Below are 24,434 nucleotides of genomic sequence, written 5' to 3' on the forward strand. Positions count from 1 at the left end.
CAAATGAAACGGAAGCCATCAAACTTCAGAAAAGTTCACTTTATTCTGAGATTCCTAGCCTGATGGAGCGATCGCTAGCGTGGGAATTCTCCATTTCCGAACCGGATTCTGGCAAAAGGGATCTGCAGACGTCAGGACGGCTCGGGAGGGAGGGGAGAGGGGAGACCCAGGCCCGCCCCCACCCGCCCTGTGGCCTTAATTTTTCCAAAAACGAGCATCCGCGTGAATCAGCTGCAGCAATTCCCCTTCGAGGATCTCGGCGTCTTTGGAGAAGCGGTCGGCAAAGGAACGGATCAGCCCTGCGGCGCTGCCTTCGTACTGGGTCAGTCGGACTTTGCCTTCTGGGAGAGCGAGAAGCCAAGTCAGCCAGCAAAAAAAAAATAAATGCAAAATTTATTCTGTTCCCAATTCTCCGATTAGATTTTAATCTCCCAATCGTCTTTTCCTTGGTTGCAGGCTCCAAAATTTATCTTGGGACAATGCTTAGGGCTTGCTGTGACGCTAAGCCTGGGGGTCTTCAAACGTGGCCCTTTTATGACATGTGGACTTCAACTCCCAGAATTCCTCAGCCAGCATGCCTGGCTAAGGAATTCTGGGAGTTGAAGTCCACAAGTCATAAAAGGGCCAAGTTTGAAGACCCCTGCTCTAGGGATTCCAGGAATGCTTCTCTATTGTACCAGGATAGTGTTTCTCAGCCTTAGCGACTCTAAGAGGGGTGGACTTCAACTCCCAGAATTCCTCAGAGGAGTTGAAGTCCACCCCTCTTAGAGTCGCCAAGGTTGCAAAACACTGTTAATAGGCTATAACAGAATTTAACTCTAACCAAGTTACTCTTTATCCCTACACAAAATTAAGATGATATTCTTCTGTTTCCAGTTTCTTTCCAGTTCTGAACTGCATAAATCTCTTCCGTCAACGAATACTTTAGAAGTCAGCTCTAAATCCCTTTACGCCACGAACATCTGGACTATCCCGGGAAGAGCTCTGAAGTTTTACACAAAGTGAAAGAACCAGTGACGCTGGACCACTGGGAGACCATAAACCGGGTTAAATCCCGGCCTGCTTACCCTCCAGCCCGGTGTTGGCTTGCACGAAGAGCTTGCGTGCTTCCTTACGCAAAAGCACCGTCTCACGTAGGCTTAGAAAGCGTTCGGGCTTGTCGTCTGTCACGGCTGAGTAGGCTTCATAAAGCTTCCGGCCCCCTTCCACGTCGGCGGTGGATTTCAGCACCTGAGAAGGTAGATAAACCCTAGTTTGAAAGTGTCTCTCGTTTCCCCTGCCAGGATTCCGTTTTCTTCTTCCCAGCTTGACTTTTCTGAACCTGATACAGTTAGTCCTCGACTTACGACGACAACGGAGACCAAAATTGATGTCGCTAAGTGAGACATTTGTGTTAAGTGAGCTTTGCCCCATTTTACGACCTTCCTCGCCACCGTCGTTAAATGAGTCACTGCAGTTAAGTCAGTAAGATGCTTGTTAAGTGAACCTGGCTTCCCCCATGGGCTTTGTTTGTCGGAAGGACGCAAAAAGGGGATCCCGTGGCTGCAACTGTCGTAAATACGAGTCAGTTGCCAAGCGTCCGAATTTTGATCACGTGACCGAGGGGAGGCTGCAACGGTCGTCAGTGTGAAAAACGGTCACAAGTCACTTTTTTTCAGTGCGGCTGTAATTTTGAACGGTCACTAAATGAAACTGTTGTAAGCCGAGGACTAAATGACTCGAGGAATCCATCGCAAACATATCCATCGCATCTTCCTCCTCCTGTTTCCCGCCCCCAACAACTCTGTGAGGTGGGTCGGGCTGAGAGGTTGACGGGCCCAAGGTCACCCAGCCAGGTTTCCTGGCTAAGGCAGGACTCGAACTCGCCGTCTCCTGCTTTCTAGCCTAGTGCCTTCACCACTAGAGCAGGGCTCTTCAAACTTGGCCCTTTGATGACTTGTGGACTTCAATTCCCAGAATTCCTCAGCCAGCAGGCGTGCTGGCTGAGGAATTCTGGGAGTTGAAGTCCACAAGTCATCAAAGGGCCAAGTTTGAAGAGCCCCTGCCCTAGCGTGTCTGTTTCTTCACATGGCATATCTTAAAGCAGAGGTGGGGAACCGTGGCTCCTTTATAACTTGTGGACTTCAACTCCCAGAATTCCCCAGCCAGCATGGCTGACTCAGGAATTCTGGGAGTTGAAGTCCACAAGTCATCAAAGGGCCAAGTTTGAAGACCCCTGCACTACAGCAAACTGCCTCCTTTCTTTCACCATTAGGAACAGAATTTCTCCACTGCTAAGGGAGGGAAGGGAAAAAAAACCCCGCTTACTTGCAGCTTCCGGAGAAAACACTGCAGGGCTGGTTTTCCCACGCTGGTGATTTTGGTGCGGTCCAGCGAGACAACGGCGTCCGGCTTGCCGTCTGTCCCTGTGGTGTGGTGCAGGGACACCAGTCCCTGGCCAGCCTCCAGCAGCACTCTTAAGATCACAAAACGGGCCTGCATGTGAGCCTGGCAGAGAGAGAAGCGGACGTCAAGAGGGAAGACAAGAGTCGTAACGGGTGCGAGGTGTCTGGCAAGCTCTCCTGCCTGCAAAACTGGAAAGCAGAATTAGCATGCTATTATGTCCAAGAGAGCAAAGCGAACGTCCAGATCTGCTTTAGGGATTCAGTGTTGTGTGGACTTCAACTCCCAGAAGCCCCTATCCGGCAGGCTTTAAGATGGGTGGACTTCAAATCCCAGAATTTCCCAGCCAGCAGGCTTTAAGATGGTGGACCAACTCCCAGAATCCCCTAGGCATCTTGCTTTAAGATGGGTGGACTTCCACTCCCAGAATTCCCTATCCAGCAGGCTTTAAGATGGGTGGACTTCAAATCCCAGAATTCCCCAGGTAATTATTAGGGTGGGTGGGAATTGTCAAATCATAAAATCAGTAAATGATAAAAGTCAACACTGAACGAAATCACAATAGAAATAAATAAATAGCATGTGGAATAAGTAAAAAAAAGCGATATAAACCCAAATGTAACTTTTGTATTGTCAGTAATTCAGAAAATGGCCAAGGAACGCGGATATATTGTGCTTGCTCGCTGCCATTATGTTTCACTCATTTATAAAGAATTATAACATTGATATTGTTTACAAATAAAGAAAACATAATGCCAATAACAATCTGTTATTAATTAGTGAAGGTTTCCCCAGTTAGGCTGGCTGGAAAATTCTGGGAGTTGAAATCCACTCATCTTCAAGATGCCAAGGTTGGGAAACACTGCATTAAATTATAATTATTTACAATTATTATCTAGCAATAATAGTAAAGCCAATATTTCTGTCTTTTGCAAATGGGGCAAATTGAATTCTTAACGTGGACCCTCACCTGCCGCCATGTCCCGGATTCGGGGGTGTAGAATTCCAGAGCCAGGAGCCCCGCCCGGACCATATTTAGCCAGTTAATATAGATCACATTTTCAGCATCTTCTCCTTTCAGTTCAAAGATGCTGACAAAGCAGAAAATGAAAGGAAAAGGAAAAAAGAAAAAAAAAAAAGACGATAAATGCAAATATTTCCGTTTTGTATTGTATTTTACCTTTTGAAATCAATATAAAACTTCGACAAGTTATTTTAATTTTAATGGAGCTATTATTAGGGACTCTTCCTACTTTTCTATGTTTATTATTGTTTTTCCTGTGAATTATTATTTTTTATTCATATAGTTTATAGGTGGCAGACTAACAACTTCTAAACAGATTTAGTACTTTAAAATTCTTTGGGGATGTGAAATTAACACCATTGTGTTATATTAATCAATATTCAACTAGGGAGGATATTATCCTCCACTTACAACAGTTCATATTAGTGACGGTTCAAAGTTACAACGGCACTGAAAAACTGACTTGTGACCATTTTTCACGCTGATGACCTTTGTAGCATCCCCAGGTCACGTGATCAAAATTTAGACGCTTGGCAACTGACTCATACTTATGACGGTCGCAGTGTCCTGGGGTCAGGTGATCCCCTTTTGCAACTTCCTGACAAGCCAAATCAACGGGGAAGCTGGATTCACTTAACAACTGTGTGACTAATTTAATAACCGCAGTGATTCACTGAACAATTGTGGCGAGGACGGCCATAAAATGGAGCAAAACTCACTTAACAAATGGCGACTGAAATTTTGGGCACAATTGTGGTCTTTTTTTTTTTAATACAAGTTTTATTAATTTTTCGAATCTTTACATCCAAATACTTAGGCTAAATTGGAATATATAAATTGGAATTAGATAATAAAACCCAAAAAGAGGACTTGGATATGTACAACTAAAATGTTATTGATAAATGTGATGATTGATTGAGCTTTAGCTAGAAACTTATTNTATTGGTGGGAAATAGAGAGGGAACTTTTAGTGATGTAACCCGAGATATATATGAATGATTTTGTTATTGGACTATTGATTACCCTATCACCACGCTGCTTCCTAAGTATTTGGATGTAAAAATTCGAAAAAATAATAAAACGTGTATCAGTTGTGGTCTTAAGTGGTCATAAGCCGGGGACTGTCTTAAGTCTTTTTTTCCCCCCTGTTTCTCTTTTTTTTTAAAGACACTTTCACTTTGTCTCGTCCGTTGTGGGTTTTTTTTATTCCTTTCTTTTTTAAAATATATATATATATATTTGGACGTTTTGTATTCAAACTGTCTTTGAATCAATTAAATATTATACAGGGGGAAAAAAAATTTTAAAAAGGAAAGAAAAAGAAAAACCGACGGTGTCTAAATTTTCGCTCAATTTTGCTGGAACCCGAAATATTTGTGCCGCAGTTCAGCTGTCGCGCAGCTCAGAGGGACCCCTGGTTCTCCACCCTCCCCAAAGCCCCCCGAGGCTCACCGGAGCACCTCTTTGTTCAAGCAGAGGTACAGACCCACACATTCTGCCCGACACTCTTCGTAGCTTGAGGCCACACTTGAGAATTTGCTGTCCCAGGTCTCGCCTCTTTGGTACCAACTCCGAATCTGGAGGGAGGTGAGCAGAGAAAACATGATCTGTCACTCACTCGGTCAATCAGAATAGAGCTGGAAGGGGCCTTGGAGGTCTTCTAGTCCAGCCCCCTGCTCAAACAGAAGACCTTGTACTATTTCAGACAAGTGGCTGTCCGGTCTCCTCTTAAAAACCTCCCGTGGCTTGTTTGCATCCTGACCCAACGAGCCAGGATAGATCTGGACCCCTTTTTCCAAGCCAAAATCCTCACCAATTCTCCCGTCTCCGGGTTGGTCACCGCAGCCTTGTCGAAATTAAAAGCTCCGGAATCATCCTACATAGGGGGAGAGGGGGAAAAAAGGCATTAAAATCCCCGTTCCGATACGAAATTAATATCAAATCAACACGGAAGGAGATTTGTAACTGGCCTGTCAAGCTTGTTTTACACACCCCCTTGCCCAATATTGGTCACAGGTAGTCCCCGGCTTACACCCGTCCGTTTAGCGACCGTTCAAAGCTACGACGGCACCGAAAAAAGGGAACCTGTGGCCATTTTTCACGCTTAACAACCGTTGCAGCGTTCCCCGTGGTCACGTGACCAAAATTCAGACCCTAGGGCCCCACCGTCTACCTCGCAGGGATGTTGTCACAGAGAACATAACTGGGGAAAGGAGGACCCACACAGGTTTACCAGGGTGGTACCTACACACCTGGAAAAAAACACCCAGCTCTGAGGTAAAAAATACTACAAAAGCGATTGTTGATTGTGGGGTCTGGTTGGAGAGAAAGGCAGGCCTTACCTGGACGAACAGCTTCCCGCTGCCGTGCCCGAGAAGCTCGTGGAGGCCAACTTGGACTTCGAAAGACGGTCCTTTCCACTGAATGTAGAGATCCTGCAAAAGAGACCGTGACGTTAGCAGAGGGTTGGACTAGAAGACCTCTAAGACCCCTCCCAATTCTGTTATTCTGTCATAGATTGAAAGGAGTTGTTTTTTCCCCCCCTGCGGCTTTTGTTTAAAGGACTTTAATTCAGGTTTTCCTCCTCCCGTCAGGCCCCCCCGCTTCCTCTACTTTGTCCCCTACACACACACACACACACATACACAAACACACACAAAAGCAAGCCATACTTTGTCCTTCTCTGCCAGGAAAGTCAGTTTCTCCTTTTGGGTGGTGTAAGCGACCGCCAGCACGTTCCCCAGTGAGACGTTCTTGAATCCCTCCGTCTGGCGGATGTCGTCATCTAGTGGAGGAGGAGGAGGAGGAGGAGGAGGAAGGGAAGGACTACAGCTCCCATCATCCCCAGCCAACATAAGCCGGGATGGCCGAGAGCAGAGCAAAGGGTCGTTTTTCTGCCTAGGGTGTGGATGCAGAACTTGGCTAATCCAAGCAAGCTGTTTTTCTAACCTAGCCTGGATCCCACACACTGCCCCTAACCACAGGCTTGAGATTGAACCATAGATTCAACCGTTCCAAAATGAAAACAAACACCATTCTCCACCACCAGGTTAAAAACGAACAAGCTGAATGTGTTGTGCGAATGCAAACACTAGCACAAAAGCAGGGAATGTGGGAATTCAAAAATATCAGACACAAGTCACCTCTTTCCAAGCTCAGGTCTACAAAAGGAAATGGTACAACTATGCTGGCTAATTTATATCTATCTATCTATCTATCTATCTATCTATCTATCTATCTATCTATCTATCTATCTATCTATCTATCTATCTATCTATATCTAATCTATAGATATATAGAGATAGATAGATAGATAGATAGATAGATAGATAGATAGATAGATAGATAGATAGATAGATAGACAGACAGACAGACAGACAGACAGACAGACAGACAGACAGACAGACAGACAGACAGACAGAGATATATTTCTTAAGCTTGGCAACTTTCAGATGAGTGGATGGTCCACCTATCTGAAAGCACACTGGCTAGGGAATTCTGGGAGTTGAAGTCCATCCATCTGAAAGCACACTGGCTGGGGAATTCTGGGAGTTGAAGTCCACCCCTCTTAAAGCATGCTGGCTGGGGGATTCTGGGAGTTGTCCACCCATCTGAAAGCACACTGGCTGGGGAATTCTGGGAGTTGAAGTCCACCCCTCTTAAAGCATGCTGGCGGGGGAATTCTGGGAGTTGAAGCCCACCCATTTGAAAGCCACTCAGCTTGAGAAACCCTGCTGTAAAAATGCAAACAACAACTCTGCACTAGCCTTACAGTTTGGGATGTTGATGCCCGCAGGAATGCCACTTCCGGCAAATGTCAGCACGTCGAGGGAGGTGAAATCCGGCTTCAGGAAGTGGTCTTTCTCGAAGGCCCGGGGCCAAGGCAGTTCTTCCAGGAGGTTTTCAGCCTGGGCCACTAGCTTTGCGAACTTCGCACTCATGGCTTTGTTCACCACAGCCACAAAACCTGAAAAAAGACAACGATCAGTTGAACAACAACAAAAAAAAAAACCACAGGGCTTCTTGCATCTTGCAAATTCTCTGGGCCGGATTGGTTTTCCTGTCGCTTGAGTGGGGAAAATTAAGGCTCAGCTGATTTACGGAAAACGGAACCGTAGTGCTGGGTGCAAACCACGTTTCTTCCCCACTCCAAAGGGTTTCGTTTAGAGCCAGGCAAAACGGGTGATCGACTGTCTCCCATCTTCCCCCCCTTTGAGTCCAAATGAACGGACTGGATCCAAAGATTGAGAGGTGGCAAAAACGGGGTACCTTCAAACTCTCCCCGGGAACCGTACGGATCTCGATAGCTCTCGATGAAACCAATGTAGCTGCGGAGGCAAATTGGACAAGTATCAACGGACCTATGCATGCGCTACTATTCTGTTTTATTCGTTTTTGTTTTATTTCGTTTCGTTTTTAATTGCATTTCACTCAATTTTTATTTCGTGACACTTTCACTTCATTTCATTTGTATGTATCTTATTTCTGCAACAGAGAATGGCCGCCTGTCTTGTATCGTGCTTCCCATACTTGGGATAATAATAATAATAATAATAATAATAATAATAATAATAATAATAATAATAATGATGATGATAAAAAATAATAATAATAGTAGTAGTAGTAGTAGTTGTAGTAGTAGTAATAGTAGTAGTAGTAGTAATGATAATAATAATAATAATAATAATAATAAACAATAATAATAAAGTTGGAAGAGACCTTGGAGGTCATCTAGTCCAACCCCCTGTTCAGGCAGGAAACCGTAGACCAGGGGTGTCAAACTGCCAGCCCGTGGGCCGGACCTGTCACCAGGAAACCGCACCCACCCCATTGCCGGCAATGGGGAAAAAGCTCTGATACGTCGCACGACGTCACGAGTTTGACAGGTCTGCCCTACACCATTTCGGACAAATGGCTGCCCAGTCTCTTCTTAAAAACCTCCAGTGTTGGAGCATTCACCGCTTCTGGAGGCAGGTGGTTCCACTGGTTAATTGTTCTAACTGTCGGGAAGTTTCTCCTTAGTTCTAGGTTGCTTCTCTCTTTGGTTACTTTCCATCCTGTCCTGCCTTCTGGCACTTTGGAGAATAAGAGTCTGTTAACCTCAACGTTAGTCAGAAGAGGTAAATCAACTAACAACAATTAACAATAAATTCACAAAGTGACACGAGATTCAGCGAATGAAGCAATTATTCCGGAAGGAAAGACATCCATTTCTTTGCGATCTCACCTGGGCGCAAAACTCACCTTTCCACGATGGGACTTTTGTCACGAATCCAGCAACGAGAGCCCTCTTTGTGAGCCGGGATGGAGCCCTGCCTGAAGCTGGTTATGTAATGTTCCAACATCTCGGTCTGAACGGGGCTGGTGGTATGTTGCTGGAGAAGGAACAGCAAAGGCTGTAGAGCATGGCTTCTCAAAGTAAGATGGGTGGACTTCAACTCCCAGAATTCCCCAGCCAGCAGAGGCGTAGCGTGAGGGGTGCAGGGGGGGCCGGCCACACCGGACGCAACATCTGGGGGGGCGCGCTCGCACTCGCAGCTCTCTGCCCCTGCCTGGCTCACTCACTCTCTCTGCAGTGCTGGCTGTGCGAATCCGAGCCGCCGGGTTGCCGACGCCGCCCACTGTGGAGGGGGGCGCAAATTACTTGCCCCGGGTGCTGACAACCCACGCTACGCCACTGCCAGCCAGCATTGTTGGCTGGGGTAGTCTGGGAGTTGAGGTCCACTCAAGCTAACCTTAACCATTTTAGGATGTGTGGACTTCAACTCCCAGAATTCCCCATGCAACATTGTTAGCTGGGGTATTCTGGGAGTTGAGGTCCACTGAAGCTAACCTTAACCATTTTAGGATGTGTGGACAACCTCCCAGAATGCTCCAGTCAGAACTGATGCATGGGGTATTCTGGGAGTTGAAGTCCACACATCCCAACCTGACAAATTTCTGTGGTTTTGTTTGGAAGGGAGCTGCTAACCCACGTCAACAAAAACAAAATCCACTTCTTGCTTTACCTGCGCTTTCTGCAAATTCTCCACCACCCTCTGCAGAATCGGGCTGTAATCGCCGCGCGTGACGGTAAACGTGCAGCCCTCAAATTGGAAATGCTTCGTTTTGACCGTTGTCTCATCAAGTTGGGGTTCTGAAGGGAAAAAAAGAGACGATTCAGCATTTTAAAGATGTGTGGGTATATATCTCCTCTCTCCTTGATTTAAGAAAAGAACGGAAATAGTCCTCTAGTTATGGCTGTAATGGAGCCACACTATCAGTCATAAGTTGTGATGGACAAAAAATAATAACGGATATATGTATATATAATTGATATATAGATATATAAATTATGTGTGTTATATAGGTATTTTACAGATAGATAGTAAATAGATATAGATATAAATATAATTTCTCTCTCTACTGGATGGCTTGTTTATGATTTGACAATCCCCTATACCAGGGGTAGGCAACCTTGGCTCTTTTATGAGTCGTGGACTTCAACTCCCAGAATTCCTGAGCCGGCCATGCTGAGGGGAAAGGGAGAGGTTTCCAAGCTGAGCCGTGCTGACTCAGGAATTCTGGGAGTTGAAGTCCACCAGTCATGAGGAGGCCAAAGTTTCCCTCATGCTGGCTGAGGAATTCTGGGAGTTGAAGTCCACCAGTCATGAGGGGGCCATAGTTCCCCTACGCTGGCTCAGGAATTCTGGGAGTTGAAGTCCACAAGTCATAAAAGAGCCAAGGTTGCCTATCCCTGCCCTATACATTCTGGGTGGTAAAGAATAGCATGAAAATGTTGTAAATTAACCGTTAAGGACATGTCTTAGGGCATGGCGTGCCTGGCTGATGAATTCTGGGAGTGGAAATCCGTAAGTCATAAAAGGGCCAAGTTTGAAGAGCCCTGTCTTAGGGCATGTTGTTAATGTTAATTAATGCCATTCATGTTCTTTGTTGGGGGCTTATCGTTGCACTCAAAAAAGAGGGAGCAGAAGGGATGGAGGGACGCTCCAGCCATTACCATCCAGAAGGACCGACGCCAGACGGACTTCGTAGCTGGTTTTCCCTCCGGTCTCCGTCTTAAAAAGACGGGTGTTGTATGCACTGATATTCTACAAAGAAGGGGAAAAAAGCATTGGAAAAACATACATTTATTTTTGTAACCGGCCATTATTATATTTATCAATAAGTCAAGGTGGTGAACGTCTCAAATATTCCTTCCTCCTCTATTTTCCCCACAACAATCTTGTAAGGTAGGTTGGGCCAAGAGAGAGGGGGAATGGCCCAAAGTTACCCAAATGGCTTTTATGCCTCGGGTAGGACTAGAACTCACAATCTGCTGTTGATTGGCCCACAGTCACCCAGCCAGTTCTCATGCATAAGGTGGGACTAGAACTCACAGCCTCCTGCTGATTGGCCCAAAGTCACCCAGCCTGGTTTTGTGCCGAAGGTGGGACTAGAACTCACAATCTCTTGATGATTGGCCCTCAGTTACCCAGCCGGCTTTTGTGCCTAAGGCGAGACTAGAACTCGCAGTCTCCTGATAATTGGCCCAAAGTCAGTCAGCCGGCTTTTCTGCCTCAGGCAGGACTAGAACTCACCGTCTCCTGGTGATTGGCCCATAGTCACCCAGCCAGTTCTCATGCATAAGGTGAGACTAGGACTCACAGACTCCTGGTGACTGGCCCAAAATCACCCTGCCAGCTTTCCTGCTTAAGGCGGGATTAGAACTCAACTCTCTGTAGGTTTGATAATAATTTAACCTTGTCCCAAAGTCGACCTTAGTCATTAAGTGCCACCCTTAACCTTGTTCCACCTAGGTGCCAACTCTGCCCTCCATCCAGTCACTCAGTTGCATCTCCTGACCCAGCTGTCTCCAACTAAGACATCAATTCCCAGAATTCTTAAGTCTTGGCCAAGCTGGCTGGAGAATTCTGGGAACTGAAGTCCCTATAACAGGAACAGTTCTCATAATTCTCAGTAATGTTCTTCCTGGCTAGGGGATTCTGGGAGTTGAAGTCCCCACGTATTGGAGGACACCCAGATTGGAGGGAGCCAACCCCAACCCACTTATCCTCTCCTTTAATACTAGATAGTCCTCAACTTACAACAGTTCATTTAGTGACCGTTTAAAGTTACAGTGTCACTGAAAAAAAAATGACTTATGACTGTTTTTTCACACTGATGACCATTGTAGCATCCCCATGGTCACGTGATCCAAATTCAGATGCTTGGCAACTGACTCGTATTTATGACGGCGGCAATGAGGACTACTTGTAATGCTTCCCTGCTCCCAAAATGGTACACAGGTAGTCCTCGACTTACGAGCCCAAAATTTATCGACGATTCACTCTGTAGCCAATTCACTCAAAACGGGGTAAAATGCTGTAAAGAACGGTGACAACAATTCACTTAGTGACGTCGACAAGTTAATCAGTGTGGCGGCAATTCACTTAGACCGAAGGGGAAACTGAAACGAACAGCCTTCCAGCATTTTTCCCCTAGCGGAGTGTGTGTGTGTGTGTGTGTGTGTGTGTGTGGGACACTGCCACCATCATAAACATGAGTCAGCGGTCCAGCATCCGAATATATATCACATGAACGCGGGGATTCTGCTGCCATGGCCATAGATGGGAAAAACGGTCATACGTCGCCTTTTTTCACTGCCATTGTAACGGTGAACGGTCAGTAAATGAACTGCTGTAAGTCGAGGACCACGAGAGAATTCCAGCAGCACCTGAGAATCCAGGAATTTCTGAGCCAGCTTCGCATCTTCCATGGAGCAATTTGCAGAGAAGTAGGTGGAAATTCCCTAAAAACAAGGAAAGAAAGGGGAGAAGTCCCTCAATAGTTCTAGGCGTGGATGTCAGAGCCCCGTCCCAAAGCCCAAACAGCCGATTCCCCCCCCCCAGAAATGGGGCTGAGATGGGCACGAGGGCAATAAATACCTCGCCACTCAGCCCCAAATGCCTCTGGAGGGGCTCCAGGGAGTACATCAATTTCCCACAGGTCTCCCACAAAGCTTCCATCTCTTCCGGGTTTTGCAAAAACGCCTGGCTCGCCCACACCAGCTGCTTCAGTTTTTCCTAAGGGGGGAAAAAAAAGGAACAAAATATAAATCGAAGCAAAAAGAAAAAAATAATAAAAACGAAGAGGGAAAAACGAAAGAAAAAAGAAAACCAAACCGAAACTGCAAGAAAACACAAATGAAAACAAAAGAACTCAATACTAACAACGGGGAGGAGGAAAAAAAAAAGAAATAAAATACAAATAAAGAGGAGAAAAGGAAGAACGGAAGAAAATAAAAACGACAAGAAAACGAAAGCTAACAAGAAAACCAAACTGAAAGTGAGAATTTTTTTTTTAAAAAAATAACAAAAATCAAAGGAAACGCGAAAAAAGAAAAAGGGAAGAAAAAAAATCAAAACTGAAACAAAATGAAAATTTAAAAAAAAAAATGAAAACGAAGAAATCAAAACGGAGCTGAATGAAAACGACAATGAAAAAAAAAATGCTGAAGGCCCAAGAGGGGTGGAGCCACTGCCAGGACTCCACCCCCTCCTCCATCAACCTCTCAGCCAATGAGGGCCAAGGAGCTTTCCAATTGGCTGGAAGGCAGAAGTTCAAACGCTGACCCCACCCCGCAGTCTTCATTCCACGCTCACCTTGGGAAGGCTGGGAACAAATTTGGTGTCACCGAAGGACTTGTAGTTGCCCATATTGGCATAAATGGCTGCTGTGTAAACCAGAAAGGCCTGCAAGGGAGAAGTCCATTTTGTTTGCCTTAATTTTTAACAAAATAACAGACAGCAACAATCAAAAACAAAAAAACCACAACAGTTTTTGCGTCGACAGACAGCGGGAAAAGAAAGATAAACAATCTCCAGGACTTTACCACAAAGTTCCATTTTAGACCCAGGCCTCTTCGATATTGTCATAAATGACTTAGATGAGGGAATTAGAAGGGGAAGTCGTCAAATTGGCAGGTGACACTAAACCAGGGATAGGCAACCTTGGCTCTATTATGACTCGTGGACTTCAACTCCCAGAATTCCTGAGCCAGCCTGGCTCAGCTTGGAAACCTCTCCCTTTCCCCTCAGCGTGGCTGGCTCAGGAACTCTGGGAGTTGAAGTCCACGAGTCATAAAAGAGCCAAGGTTGCCTATCCCTATCCTAGGACGAAGATTAAGAGCAGGGGTCTTCAAACTTGGCTCTTTTATGACTCGTGGACTTCAACTCCCAGAATTCCCGAGCCAGCCACGCTGAGGGGAAAGGGAGAGGTTTCCAAGCTGAGCCATGCTGGCTCAGGAATTCTGGGAGTTGAAGTCCACGGGTCATAAAAGAGCCAAGGTTGCCTATCTCTGCACTAAACTGACAGGAATAGCCAACACCTCAGAAGACATGCTCAGGATCTAGAAGGATCTTGACAGACTTGAACAATGGGCCCTATCCAACAATGTGACATTTATTGTCACGTTTAAACTTAGGCAAGCAAAACCGAAGGAACAAATACAGATTAGGGGAAACCTGGCTCAAAAACAGTAACGGTGAGAGGGACCTTGGAGTCCCAGTGGATGATCACTTAAATATGAGGCAGCAGCCAAAAAAGCTAATATAATCCTTGGTTATATAAACCAGAGGCATAGAATCAAAATCATGTGCACTATTAGTACCGCTTTATAAAGCCTTAATAAAGCCACACCTGGAATACTGCATCCAGTTTTGGTCACATAAAAAAAATATATGTTGAGACTTTGGACAAAGAGCAGAGAGGAGCAATTAAGATGATTAAAGGCCTAGAGACTAAAACATATGAGGAACGGCTGCAGGATTTGGGTTTGGCTAGTCTAGAGAAAAGAAGAAATAGGGGAGACATGATAGCAGTATTCCAGTACTTGAGGGGCTGTCACAAGGAAAAGGGAGTCAACCTATTCTCCAAAGTACCAGAAGGCAAGAAACAATGGATGGAAACTAATCGAGGGGAGAAGCAACCTGAAATTACAGAGAAACTTCCCAACAGTGAGAACAATTAATCAGTGGAACAACTTGCCTCCAGAAATTGTGGGTGCTCCATCAATGGAGGTTTTTAAGCAGAGATTGGAGAGCCATTTGTCTGAAATGGTATAGGGTCTCCTGCTTGAGTAGGGGGCTGGACTAGAAGACCTCCAAGGTCCCTTCCAGCTCTATTCTGATTGGTTTTTAAGAAGAGATTGGACTTCCACTTGTCTGAAATGGCATAGGGTTTCCTACTTGAGCAGGGGGTTGGACTAGAACACCTCCGAGGTCCCTTCCGGCGCTCTTCTGACTGACTGATTACCTGATATTCGTCGTCTGTGATGCCGAGCGAACGGGCCACCTCTTGCAACTGACTTGGGTCCTGGGTTCGGAAGATGCGGGAGAGGAGGACGTAAATGGTAGGAGACTCCGGGGACGTTTGCAAGAGGACCACGAGCCCCCCATACCAGCAAGCGCGTGACAAGTAATGAGCATAGTGTTTCTCTTCCGGCGACAACAGCTCAAAAGCTTCGGCGCAATCCAAGGTCGCGATCCCAATGTCGTTGGGCAAAACGTAGTGGGAGTCCACCATGGCGTCAACCTGGAAAAGAGGAAATCTGAGACATCGTCCTTCAGCCCAGTCACGGTAGGTACTCTCTTATAAAAATATCTTTATTACAAAGACAGCGTTTGGATTAGTAGTTAAAGCATCGGGCTGGAAACTGTCAGACGGTGAGTTCTAGTCCCACATTAGGCTTTAAAGGCAGCTGGGTGACTTTGGGCCAATCCCCAGGAGACGGTGAGTTCTAGTCCCGCCTTAGGCATGAAAGCCAGCTGGGTGACTTTGGGCCAGTCCCTCCCTCCAATTCATCCCACCTCACAGGGTTGTTGTGGGGAAAGTAGGAAGAGGAAAGTGTGTTGGATATGTTTGCCGCCTTGAGTTATTTATAAATAAAAGAAAGTCAGGATGGAAATTAATAAATGAAGGAGGGGAAGGAAGGAAGGAGAGATAGGAAGGACGGAGGGATAGGAAGGAAGGAGAGATAGGAAGGAAGGAGAGATAGGAAGGAAGGAAGGAAGGAAGGAGAGATAGGAAGGAAAGAAGGAAGGAAAGGAAAGATAGGAAGGAAGGAAGGAAGGAGAGATAGGAAGGAAGGAAGGAGAGATAGGAAGGAAGGAAGGAAGGAGAGATAGGAAGGAAGGAAGGAAGGAGAGATAGGAAGGAAGGAGAGATAGGAAGGAAGGAAGAAAGGAGAGATAGGAAGAAGGAAGGAAAGGAAAGATAGGAAGGAAGGAAGGGCCCCTCTTTCCTTAATACATCCCCAATACCTCAGATTCTTCCTGAATTCAAGCAGCAACCGCCAGACATAAAATCTGTTGCTCTAAATCTGAAAAAGAAGGGGGGGGAAAAACACCAAACCCATATTCACATTCTAACGTTTTACCTGAAGAGGGGCAATCATTCGGGGGCACTTTTTATGGCTCTGGGGGGGGGGGCAGGCTGAGCCCTGCTTCGTATCCCGAGAGTCCTCCTCTTCCCTTCCCTCCCGGCCATTTCCAGGTAGGGCTGGGGAAGGAACTGCCTTTCCAAAAGGCTGGAAAGCCCTTGCCAGACAGGGCTGGCCATGCTAAATCAGGCGCTCCAAGGTTCAGGAGCAACCAGCTTCCTCGGACGGTAACCCTTCCTCCCTTCCAAAACATGAGGACCAGAAACTTGCTTTTTAAATGAGCCCGGCTGCAGCCGCAGGGTTCCCAGGCGACACCCCCCTCCTGGAACCTTTGGGGAACCTGCCACCGGCTTCGAGGATGCCCCCTTCCCCCCACAATGCAGGTTGCGGTGAGACCCGGGTGGGTACACGTGTGCCCCCCCCGTTCCCACGACTCCCGCACCCACCAGCCCTCCGCGCCCACGTGACCGCCCCGCGCGACTCCGCTCCGCTCGCGGTCCTCCTCACCTGCGGCTCGCCTGCTCGCGCGACTTCCAACTTCCTGCCACGCCCCCTGCTCGGTTCCGGGTAAGCCGCGAACGCTAGCCCACCTGTGCGGGAGGGGGGCCTTCGTGCGTCGGTTACTCCGAACTATCGCCGCAACGAACCTCTGGCTTCTGGGCGGAAAAGACAAAAAAAAGAAAACCAAGCTAAAAAAAAAGAACGAAGGAACTAAAAGAGACCGAGAAAAATACTAACAAAGAGAGAAAGAAGGAGCGAGGGAGATTCCTTATTCTCTTTTCCTTTCTTGCTTCCTCGCTCCCTGCCTCCTTCCCTCACATTCTCTCCTTCCTTTTTTCCTTCCCTCCCATTCTTTCCTCCCTCCCATTTTTTTCTTCCTTCCTTCTCTCCAATTCTTTCCTCCCTCCCATTTTCTCCTTCCTTCCTTCCTTCCTTCTTCTCCTTCCTTCCTTTCCTCTCTCCAAGTCTTTCCTCCCTCTCATTTTTTTCCTTCCTTCCTTCCTTTTTCTCCTTCCTTCCTTTCCTCTCTCCAATTCTTTCCTCCCTCCCATTTTTCCTCCCATTTTCTCCTTCCTTCCTTCCTTCCCTTTTCTCCTTCCTTTCTTCCCTCTCTCCAATTCTTTCCTCCCTCCCATTTTTCCTTCCTTTTCCCCTCCCATTCTCCTTCCTTCCTTCCTTCCTTTCCCCTCCCTCCCTCCCTCTTTCTTCCCTTCCCTTCCTTTCCTTTTCCTCCCCTCCCCTCCTCCCACTCTGGTTTTTCTTCCATTCCCTTCTTTCCTCTTTTCCTTCAGTTTCATTGTCTCCTTCCTTGATTTTCCTTCCTTCTTCCCATTTTCCCTCTTCCTTTTCTCCTCCATATTTGCACAAGGGATAGCAATGTCTGGTTATAGACCCACCAAAGTGTCTGGCAATGACCCCAACTTATAGATGTTCTCTGGTTTGGGGACTGCTTCGAAGCCGCAAGCTTTTGTGGGAAGCCACAAGTCAATGTGGGTTACTTCAAACTTCATCCTTTAAGGTGGTTGGACTTCATCTCCCAGAATTCCCCAGCCAGCATGCTTTAAGAGGGGTGGATGTCCCCCTCTCTTAGCCTAACCCAGGGGGTCTTCAAACGTGGCAACTTTAAGACTTGTAGACTTCAACTCCCAGAATTCCTCAGCCAGCCCTGCGAGTTGAAGTCCACAAGTCTTAAAAGTTGCTCAGTTTGAAGACCTCTGGCCTGACCCACCTCGCAGGATTGTGGTGGGGCCGCTACAAGGAAGCACCTTATGTATGCCACCTTGAGTTGTACAAAATAAAGGCAGGAGAAAATCTCAGACGGAACACAAATAAGAGACCCACACAGTATAATGGATATATATATATATCTCTGTGTTAGCAACAGCAAAGCTCTCCTGGGCCCCCACCGATCCAAACACGGATCTAGGCTGGGTTCACACAACGCCCTTAAACCTGGGTTAAAGAAATCGCAACGGCAGCGTGCAGATCGCCTACAGTGCCCAAGCAACGGAGTTTCGATTCGAGCTTCCTCTGTCGATTCATACCCTGTTTGAAGATAATCGGCTGGCTTTCGTAGCCCCTGCACCCCAAAACGACGCAGTCCCAATTCAGAATCCCAGCTATCCTGGGTTGGTGCCAACCTCTGCTTCTCGGAGCAGCGAAGACGAGTTCTAGACAGGAAGGGAACGACTGGGCCATGGGGAGGGGTGAGGACGGGGAGGCAGACCGAGGAGAATCTGTCTCCCCAAATTGGAATCTAATCCCCCCCCCAAATGCTCAGATGGGGAAGAGATGCGTTGGCCGTCCGGCCGATGCACAGTCTAATACAATCAAATGACGAGATTGAGTGGTCCACGGCGGCCCAACGGAGCTTGTGGTTTGTTCTCCGTCTCCCCACGCCAGGCAGGCCGGGCTGCCCCCCCATCTTTCCAACTCAATCGAGGGGTCCCTGGAAAATGAGCCGGACGAAACCCTGCTGGCCGGTCAGCCAGGTGCTGCAGAAGGGGCAGGCAGCGTGGAAGGCGTGGGTGCCGTGCGGCAGTGGGATCTGTGACCAGTACTGGACAGTCTTCGCAGAACAGACATGGCCGCAGGGGCAGAAGGCGTGGGTGGGCCGTCCGGCGTCCAGATACAGCCCGGCCTCGCAGCCCAGCCAGAGAGGCACGTAGGGGCCCAGCCGCCGGCACATGGGGCATTCGCGCTCCAGGCCCCCTTTCTCCTTACGGAACCCCCAGTTGTGAAAGCCGTGGACGTGGCCGCAGTTGACGTAGACCCAGGGCTGCTGCTTCTCCACCACGCCCCGCTGGGCCAGGCTGGGGAACGCCAGGGTGCTGAAGCCCACCGGGCACTGGGGCCGGGCGGCGTTGATCTCTTGGCGCAGCACCTCCAGCTGTTGCAAAGTTGGGGTGCGCAGGAGCCCCTCCGAGGTGCGCCAGAGGAGCGTGGCCCCGCAGAGGTCAATGAGGGAGCCGTCCTGGAGAACGTTGGACTCCGTTTCCACCTGGCAAAGGGGGGGGGGAAAGAGAGATTAGCGTATGCCGTGGCCACATTTGATGCGCCAAAGAGTTTAAAGGAGAGGCTCCCGCCACGCTTATGCCCTGGATTGACTAGTTATAGTCCTCAACTTACAACAGTTCATTTAGTGACTATAACTTAGATATAAATTTGTCTGAATCATTGTATTACATTGCATTGCATTCCTCTTCGCTCTCCACTCCAGTCCATTCTTATCCTATCCTACTATAGTATTATTCTATTCTATTCTATTCTATTCTTTATTCTTATTCTATTCTTACTCCAGTATTATTCTATTCTATTCTATTCTATTCTATTCTATTCTATTCTATTCCATTCCATTCCATTCCTATTCCAGTATTATTCTATTCTAGTATTATTCTATTCTATTCTTGTTTCTATTCTATTCTTGTTTCTATTCCTATTCCTATTCCTATTCCTATTCTATTCCTATTCCTATTCTATTCCTATTCCTATTCCTATTCTATTCCTATTCCTATTCCTATTCCTATTCTATTCCTATTCCTATTCCGATTCCTATTCCTATTCTATTCCTATTCCTATTCCTATTCCTATTCCTATTCCTATTCCGATTCTATTTCTATTTCAATTTCTATTTCATTCCATTCCATTCCATTCCTACTCCAGTATTATTCTATTCTAGTATTATTCTATTCTATTTTTGTTTCGGTTTCGGTTCTGTTTCTGTTCTACTCGAGTTCCAGTCCGCTCTTGCTCGTCTGTCTCCATTGCATTGCCCACCTACCAGCTTTCCCCGCTGCTGTGCTGAGCGACTGTCCCGCAGGGCATAGACGTTCCCGCACACCGAGATCTCCCGCCAGACCCCCGGGGTGGAGTCTTCGCTAAAACCGCCATTGGGGTGCATCACCAGCACGCCGTTCGTGGTCAAGCCATCCATGAGCCCGTCAGGAGTCCTCCATTTCGCGGCTCTCTCCTGCCAGAAAAAGGATCCATTTAGGAACCAGGGTTAACGTATTGTGCGAATGCAACTATACCAACATGCATGCACAGGCGTGCGCACATGCACACAACATACACACACATATGTGCACACACACACACACACACACAGAGCTGCTCGGTGACTCACTCACTCCAAGGAAAATGTTGCGGGACGCGTCGAAACCGGCAGCGTAAATCCGGGCGGTGTACGGAGGGTTCCTTTCACAGATGACGCGGCAGGCAAAACGGGATATAGTACTTTGGGCCGTCTGTCCATCCACGGAGGAGTTTGTCCCCGGCGTGGTGTCGGTCACCACAAAATCAATCATGCTCTCCGTCGAGCGGCCGATCTGGGAACAGAGAGATGGGGTGGGGAGACGCGATCAAGGACTAAAACTTTTAACGAGAACTGAGCGTTTTTCCTTTTTCACCACGTGGACATTTTTCCTTCTCTCCAAAAGGCCGATTTTTATTTAATTTAAGATGAGCACTGCAGTCCAACCCCAAGGACACAGACAAACCCCCAAAGTAGCCTCAATGACCCTCTCAAAGAAGGCAAATGACCAGCAGTCTGCAAGGAGTATAAATCCTTTCCATTCCCCACTATTCGGTCAGAGCTGAAGAAGCTCCTTGGAGGAGAAGCGAAATGCCTTCAAAGAAAAGCAAGGAAGCCCAGTTGCCTCCTGAAAAAGCACCTTTGGGACAATTTCGAACTGTTAAGTTGGCAGGAGCTGAGGCGAAGATGGGAACTCGCCCCGTAATGTGGTGCTCGGGTCTCGAACCGGGACAGCCGACAAGCCCAGTCTCTTTAACCACTAAGCCAGGGGTAGGCAACCTTGGCTCTTTTATGACTGGTGGACTTCAACTCCCAGAATTCCTGAGGCAGCATGAGGGAAACTTTGGCCCCTTCATGACTGGTGGACTTCAACTCCCAGAATTCCTCAGCCAGCATGGGGAAACTATGGCCCCTTCATGACTTGTGGACTTCAACTCCCAGAATTCCTCAGCCAGCAAGGGGGAACTATGGCCCCTTCATGACTTGTGGACTTCAACTCCCAGAATTCCTCAGCCAGCGTGGGGGAACTATGGCCCCTTCATGACTTGTGGACTTCAACTCCCAGAATTCCTGAGCCAGCGTGGCTCAGCTTGGAAACCTCTCCCTTTCCCCTCAGCATGGCTGGCTCGGGAATTCTGGGAGTTGAAGTCCATGAGTCATCAAAGAGCCAAGGTTGCCTACCCCTGCACTAAGCCATTGTGCCACCCAGTCTACTGTGATTCTCCCCCCAAAATTTGCCTTTTTATAGGGCCTAAACAGCTTCCCCTTGGTCTGTCCTCCCTCAGGTCATCTCTGGAGGGCCAGCAAAGGTGTTCGCTCCCTCCGCCGGGCACGTTAAGTACCTGGAACATGTCCGTCTCGCCATCTTGAGTGTATTCCACAATGACCGAATGGCTTCGGGAAAGCGTGTAGGAGATGCTGTGTTGACCTCTGTCGCTCAACGCCTGTCGGAGCAGACAAGGAAAAAGTTGGAATACAGTCAGTCCTCGGGTTACAACGACACGTGTGGCCAGGATTTCCCTTGCTAAGCGAGGCGGGTGTTAAAGTGAATCACACCCAATTTTACAACTAGTTTATTTTTTTGTATGCCGTATTTCTTAAGTTGTTAAGTGAATCACATGGTCATTAAGCAAATTTGGCCTCCCCCCCCCATTGATTTTGATTGTGATAAGGTCACAAATAGCAATCGTGTGACCCGGGGATGCTGCAAACGTCATTCAGGCTGATTGGCAAGTGTCTAAATTTTGATCCTCTGACTGTGGGGATGCTGGACGTAAGTGTGAGGACCGATTATAAAACAGTCGCTAAAACAGGGGTTGCAAATCGGTATTTCATTTTATTTTGATCGTTCTCCCACAATCCAGCCTCGATGTTTTCTCTCTCTCAAGTCCGCGACTTTCATGGCACCCAACTAAATTAACCCCTCGGTTCAAATGGAATAAAATGGAATTAAAATTCTATCCCATCCAGACGAAACGTCTATTTCAATCATAAAAACGCCCTTCAGACAAAGTTTCCAACTCGGAAGCGGGAAACCGGGCCCGCGGGGACGCTCACAAAATGGCTCCCGCTGTAGCAACAGAACAGAAAGCAAAATGGCGGATGCTCCCCACCATCTGCTCTGCACCCCCCTGCCCATTTTCTTTGTCTTTCAGGGAAGGACAAAGCCCTGAGTTTTACCGTCCTCCTAGCATAGGTAGTCCTCGATTTACGACTACAACCGAGCCCAAAATTTCTGTTGTTAAGTGAGACAAGTGAGTTTTGCCTCATTTTACGACCTTTCTCGCCACAGTTGTTAAGTGAATCGCTTCAGTTCTGAAGCGAGCAACACGGTTGTTAAGTGAATCCGGCTTCCCCCGTCGACTCTGCCTGTCAGACGGTCGCAAAAGGGGATCACGCGACCCCCCAGGACGCTGCGACCGTCGTAAATACGAGTCAGTTGCCAAGCGTCTGGATTTTGATCGCCTGACCATGGGGGACGCTGCAACGGCCGTAAGTGTGAAAAACGGTCCTAAGTGGTTTTTTTCAGGGCTGTTCTAATTTTCGGACGGTCGCTAAATGAACTGTTGTAAGTCGAGCGTTACCTTTTAATTCTGACTATATTCCTCATTCAGAGCCAGCGAGGTGGTTCTGGATGGGGCAGGAAAGGAACTTTGCACATGCTCAGAATCCCTCTTTTCACACAGTCTGAGGTTTAAAAAGCTCCACAGTGAGGCTTGGCAATCCCATTGCTGGAGGGGGGAGAGGGACATATCTGCAACCAGGGAGGGTCACTTGACTTACTTTGGACATAAGTGGGGTGGAGATATGGTGGATAATGTCAGGTTTGACCCCGTTGGGTTTGGGTCGCTTGTAGAGGGCCAGACGGCTCCGGTGACGTCCTTTATCTCCATTAGGCAGAGAGCCATTGTACCTGCATTGTGGGAGAGACAGAGTAACAGAATAACAGTTATTGGAAGGGACCTGGGAGGTCATCTAGTCCAACCCGGAGTTACGAACCTGGACAAGATGAAACGCAACATCGCTTATCACAGCCAACCAAGCCCAATGATCTCACCGGATTCCCATTTTCTTAAAATTAATAATAATAATAATAATAATAATAATAATAATAATAATAATAATAATAATAATAATAATAATTTGGATTGAAGTTTAAAAGTGCAAGACAAAAAAAAACCCCACTGATATAAAGTTGGAAATATTGAAAACGAAGGGGGGGGAAAAAAACAAAAAAAAACAAATGTGCTACAGTGGAGATGTTTGAAACCAATATAGAATAACAGAGTTGAAAGGGATCTTAGAGGTCATCTAGCCCAATCCCATGCTCAAGCAGGAGACCCTTACAGAATCATAGGATAACAGAGTTGGAAGGGACCTCGGAGGTCATCTAGCCCAACCCCCTGCTCAAGCAGGAGACCCTTACAGAATCATAGGATAACAGAGTTGGAAGGGACCTCGGAGGTCATCTAGTCCAACCCCCTGCTCAAGCAGGAGACCCTATACCATTCCAGGCAAGTGGCTGTCCAGTCTCTTCTTAAAAGCCTCCACGGATGGAGGATCCACAACTTCTGGTGGCAAGCTGTTCCACTGGTTAATTGTCCTTCTGGTTAGGAAGTTTCTCCTTGGTTCCAGGTTGCTTCTCTCCTTGACTAGTTCCCATCTGTTGCTTCTTGTCCTGCCTTCTGGTGCTTTGGAGAAGAGGTGACTCCCCCCTCTTCTTTGTGGCAGCCCCTCAAATACTGGAACAGTGCTAACATGTCATCCCCCCCCTCCCATAGTCCTTCTTTTCATTAGGTTATATTCCCAGTTCCTACAACTGTTTGCTTTACCCTCCAGTCACTTAAAACCTAGGAAAAAAACTAGGAAAAATGGTTTAACTTACCCCAGGACAATCAACTCCCCGTACTTCACCGCTTTTTTGGTTAACAGGAGACTGTCCCCTGCCGAAGGGTAAAAACGCCCATTCTGGGCACAGGTCCGTCGCAGATCAAGCGAATGAGAACTCACAGCTTCAGTGCTTCCTTCTAGAACCATCCTAGGGGGAAAAAAAGGGTTGTGTGAATCGGGAGGAAAATGCAGCTATTTTAACTAGAAGTACAGGGTGGGGGGACAAACTTTCTTTTGCTTTAAATTCGGGCTGCAGTTCGAGTCTTGCAAAGGTCCGCTTTGGCGCGGAGAAAAGACCAAAAAAAAAAGGAATAAAACAAAGGAACGCGGTTTGCAAATTCGCAAGGTAAATTTGGCAATCGATCATGCAGAAGTGATGCAGCACTGTTCTCTTTTAAGGCAGTTTTTTTAATAAAATTATTCCTAGCTGAATCTGTGGTTCTGGTCATTCTGTTTATATAGGACTGAAGGCCAGTCTGGATCAGCTCCCGGGGACAATCTGGATGTGTTTCTTGACTTTTTAAGATGGTTGGACTTCAACTCCCAGAATTCCCCAGTCATCCTTCTTTATGGTGAGTGGGGTTCAACTCCCAGAATTCCCCAGTCGGCTTGCTTTGAAGATGAGTGGACTTCAACTCCCAGAATTCCTCAGCCAGCCATACTGGTTGGGGAATTCTGGGAGT

General features: G+C 47.2%; 2 protein-coding genes across 2 annotated transcripts; both read right to left on the reverse strand.

The window, feature by feature from the left end:
* Window positions 1-181: 181 nt before the first annotated feature.
* DPP3 (dipeptidyl peptidase 3) lies at window positions 182-16,300 on the reverse strand. The gene is made up of 19 exons (XM_015826460.1): window positions 16,274-16,300; window positions 15,709-15,767; window positions 14,702-14,980; window positions 13,051-13,140; window positions 12,334-12,471; window positions 12,123-12,197; window positions 10,407-10,497; window positions 9,415-9,542; window positions 8,651-8,781; window positions 7,676-7,734; window positions 7,179-7,373; window positions 6,079-6,191; window positions 5,749-5,841; window positions 5,220-5,282; window positions 4,859-4,983; window positions 3,353-3,473; window positions 2,308-2,487; window positions 1,068-1,230; window positions 182-341 (listed from the first exon to the last, which is right to left on the reverse strand). Exons 3-19 carry the CDS (start codon window positions 14,969-14,971, stop codon window positions 196-198), a joined length of 2,181 nt encoding a protein of 726 aa, XP_015681946.1. The 5' UTR covers window positions 14,972-14,980; window positions 15,709-15,767; window positions 16,274-16,300; the 3' UTR covers window positions 182-195.
* A 1,961-nt stretch (window positions 16,301-18,261) lies between these two features.
* Window positions 18,262-23,898, reverse strand: PELI3 (pellino E3 ubiquitin protein ligase family member 3). Its single transcript, XM_015826467.1, has 6 exons — window positions 23,747-23,898; window positions 22,645-22,774; window positions 21,204-21,305; window positions 19,958-20,155; window positions 19,609-19,797; window positions 18,262-18,828 (listed from the first exon to the last, which is right to left on the reverse strand). The coding sequence occupies exons 1-6, from the start codon at window positions 23,896-23,898 to the stop codon at window positions 18,262-18,264; spliced, it is 1,338 nt and encodes a 445-aa protein (XP_015681953.1).
* Window positions 23,899-24,434: the final 536 nt, after the last annotated feature.

Source organism: Protobothrops mucrosquamatus, unplaced genomic scaffold, assembly GCF_001527695.2.
Source record: "Protobothrops mucrosquamatus isolate PMUCROS unplaced genomic scaffold, P.Mucros_1.0 scaffold3146, whole genome shotgun sequence".
Taxonomy (NCBI): Eukaryota; Metazoa; Chordata; class Lepidosauria; order Squamata; family Viperidae; genus Protobothrops; species Protobothrops mucrosquamatus.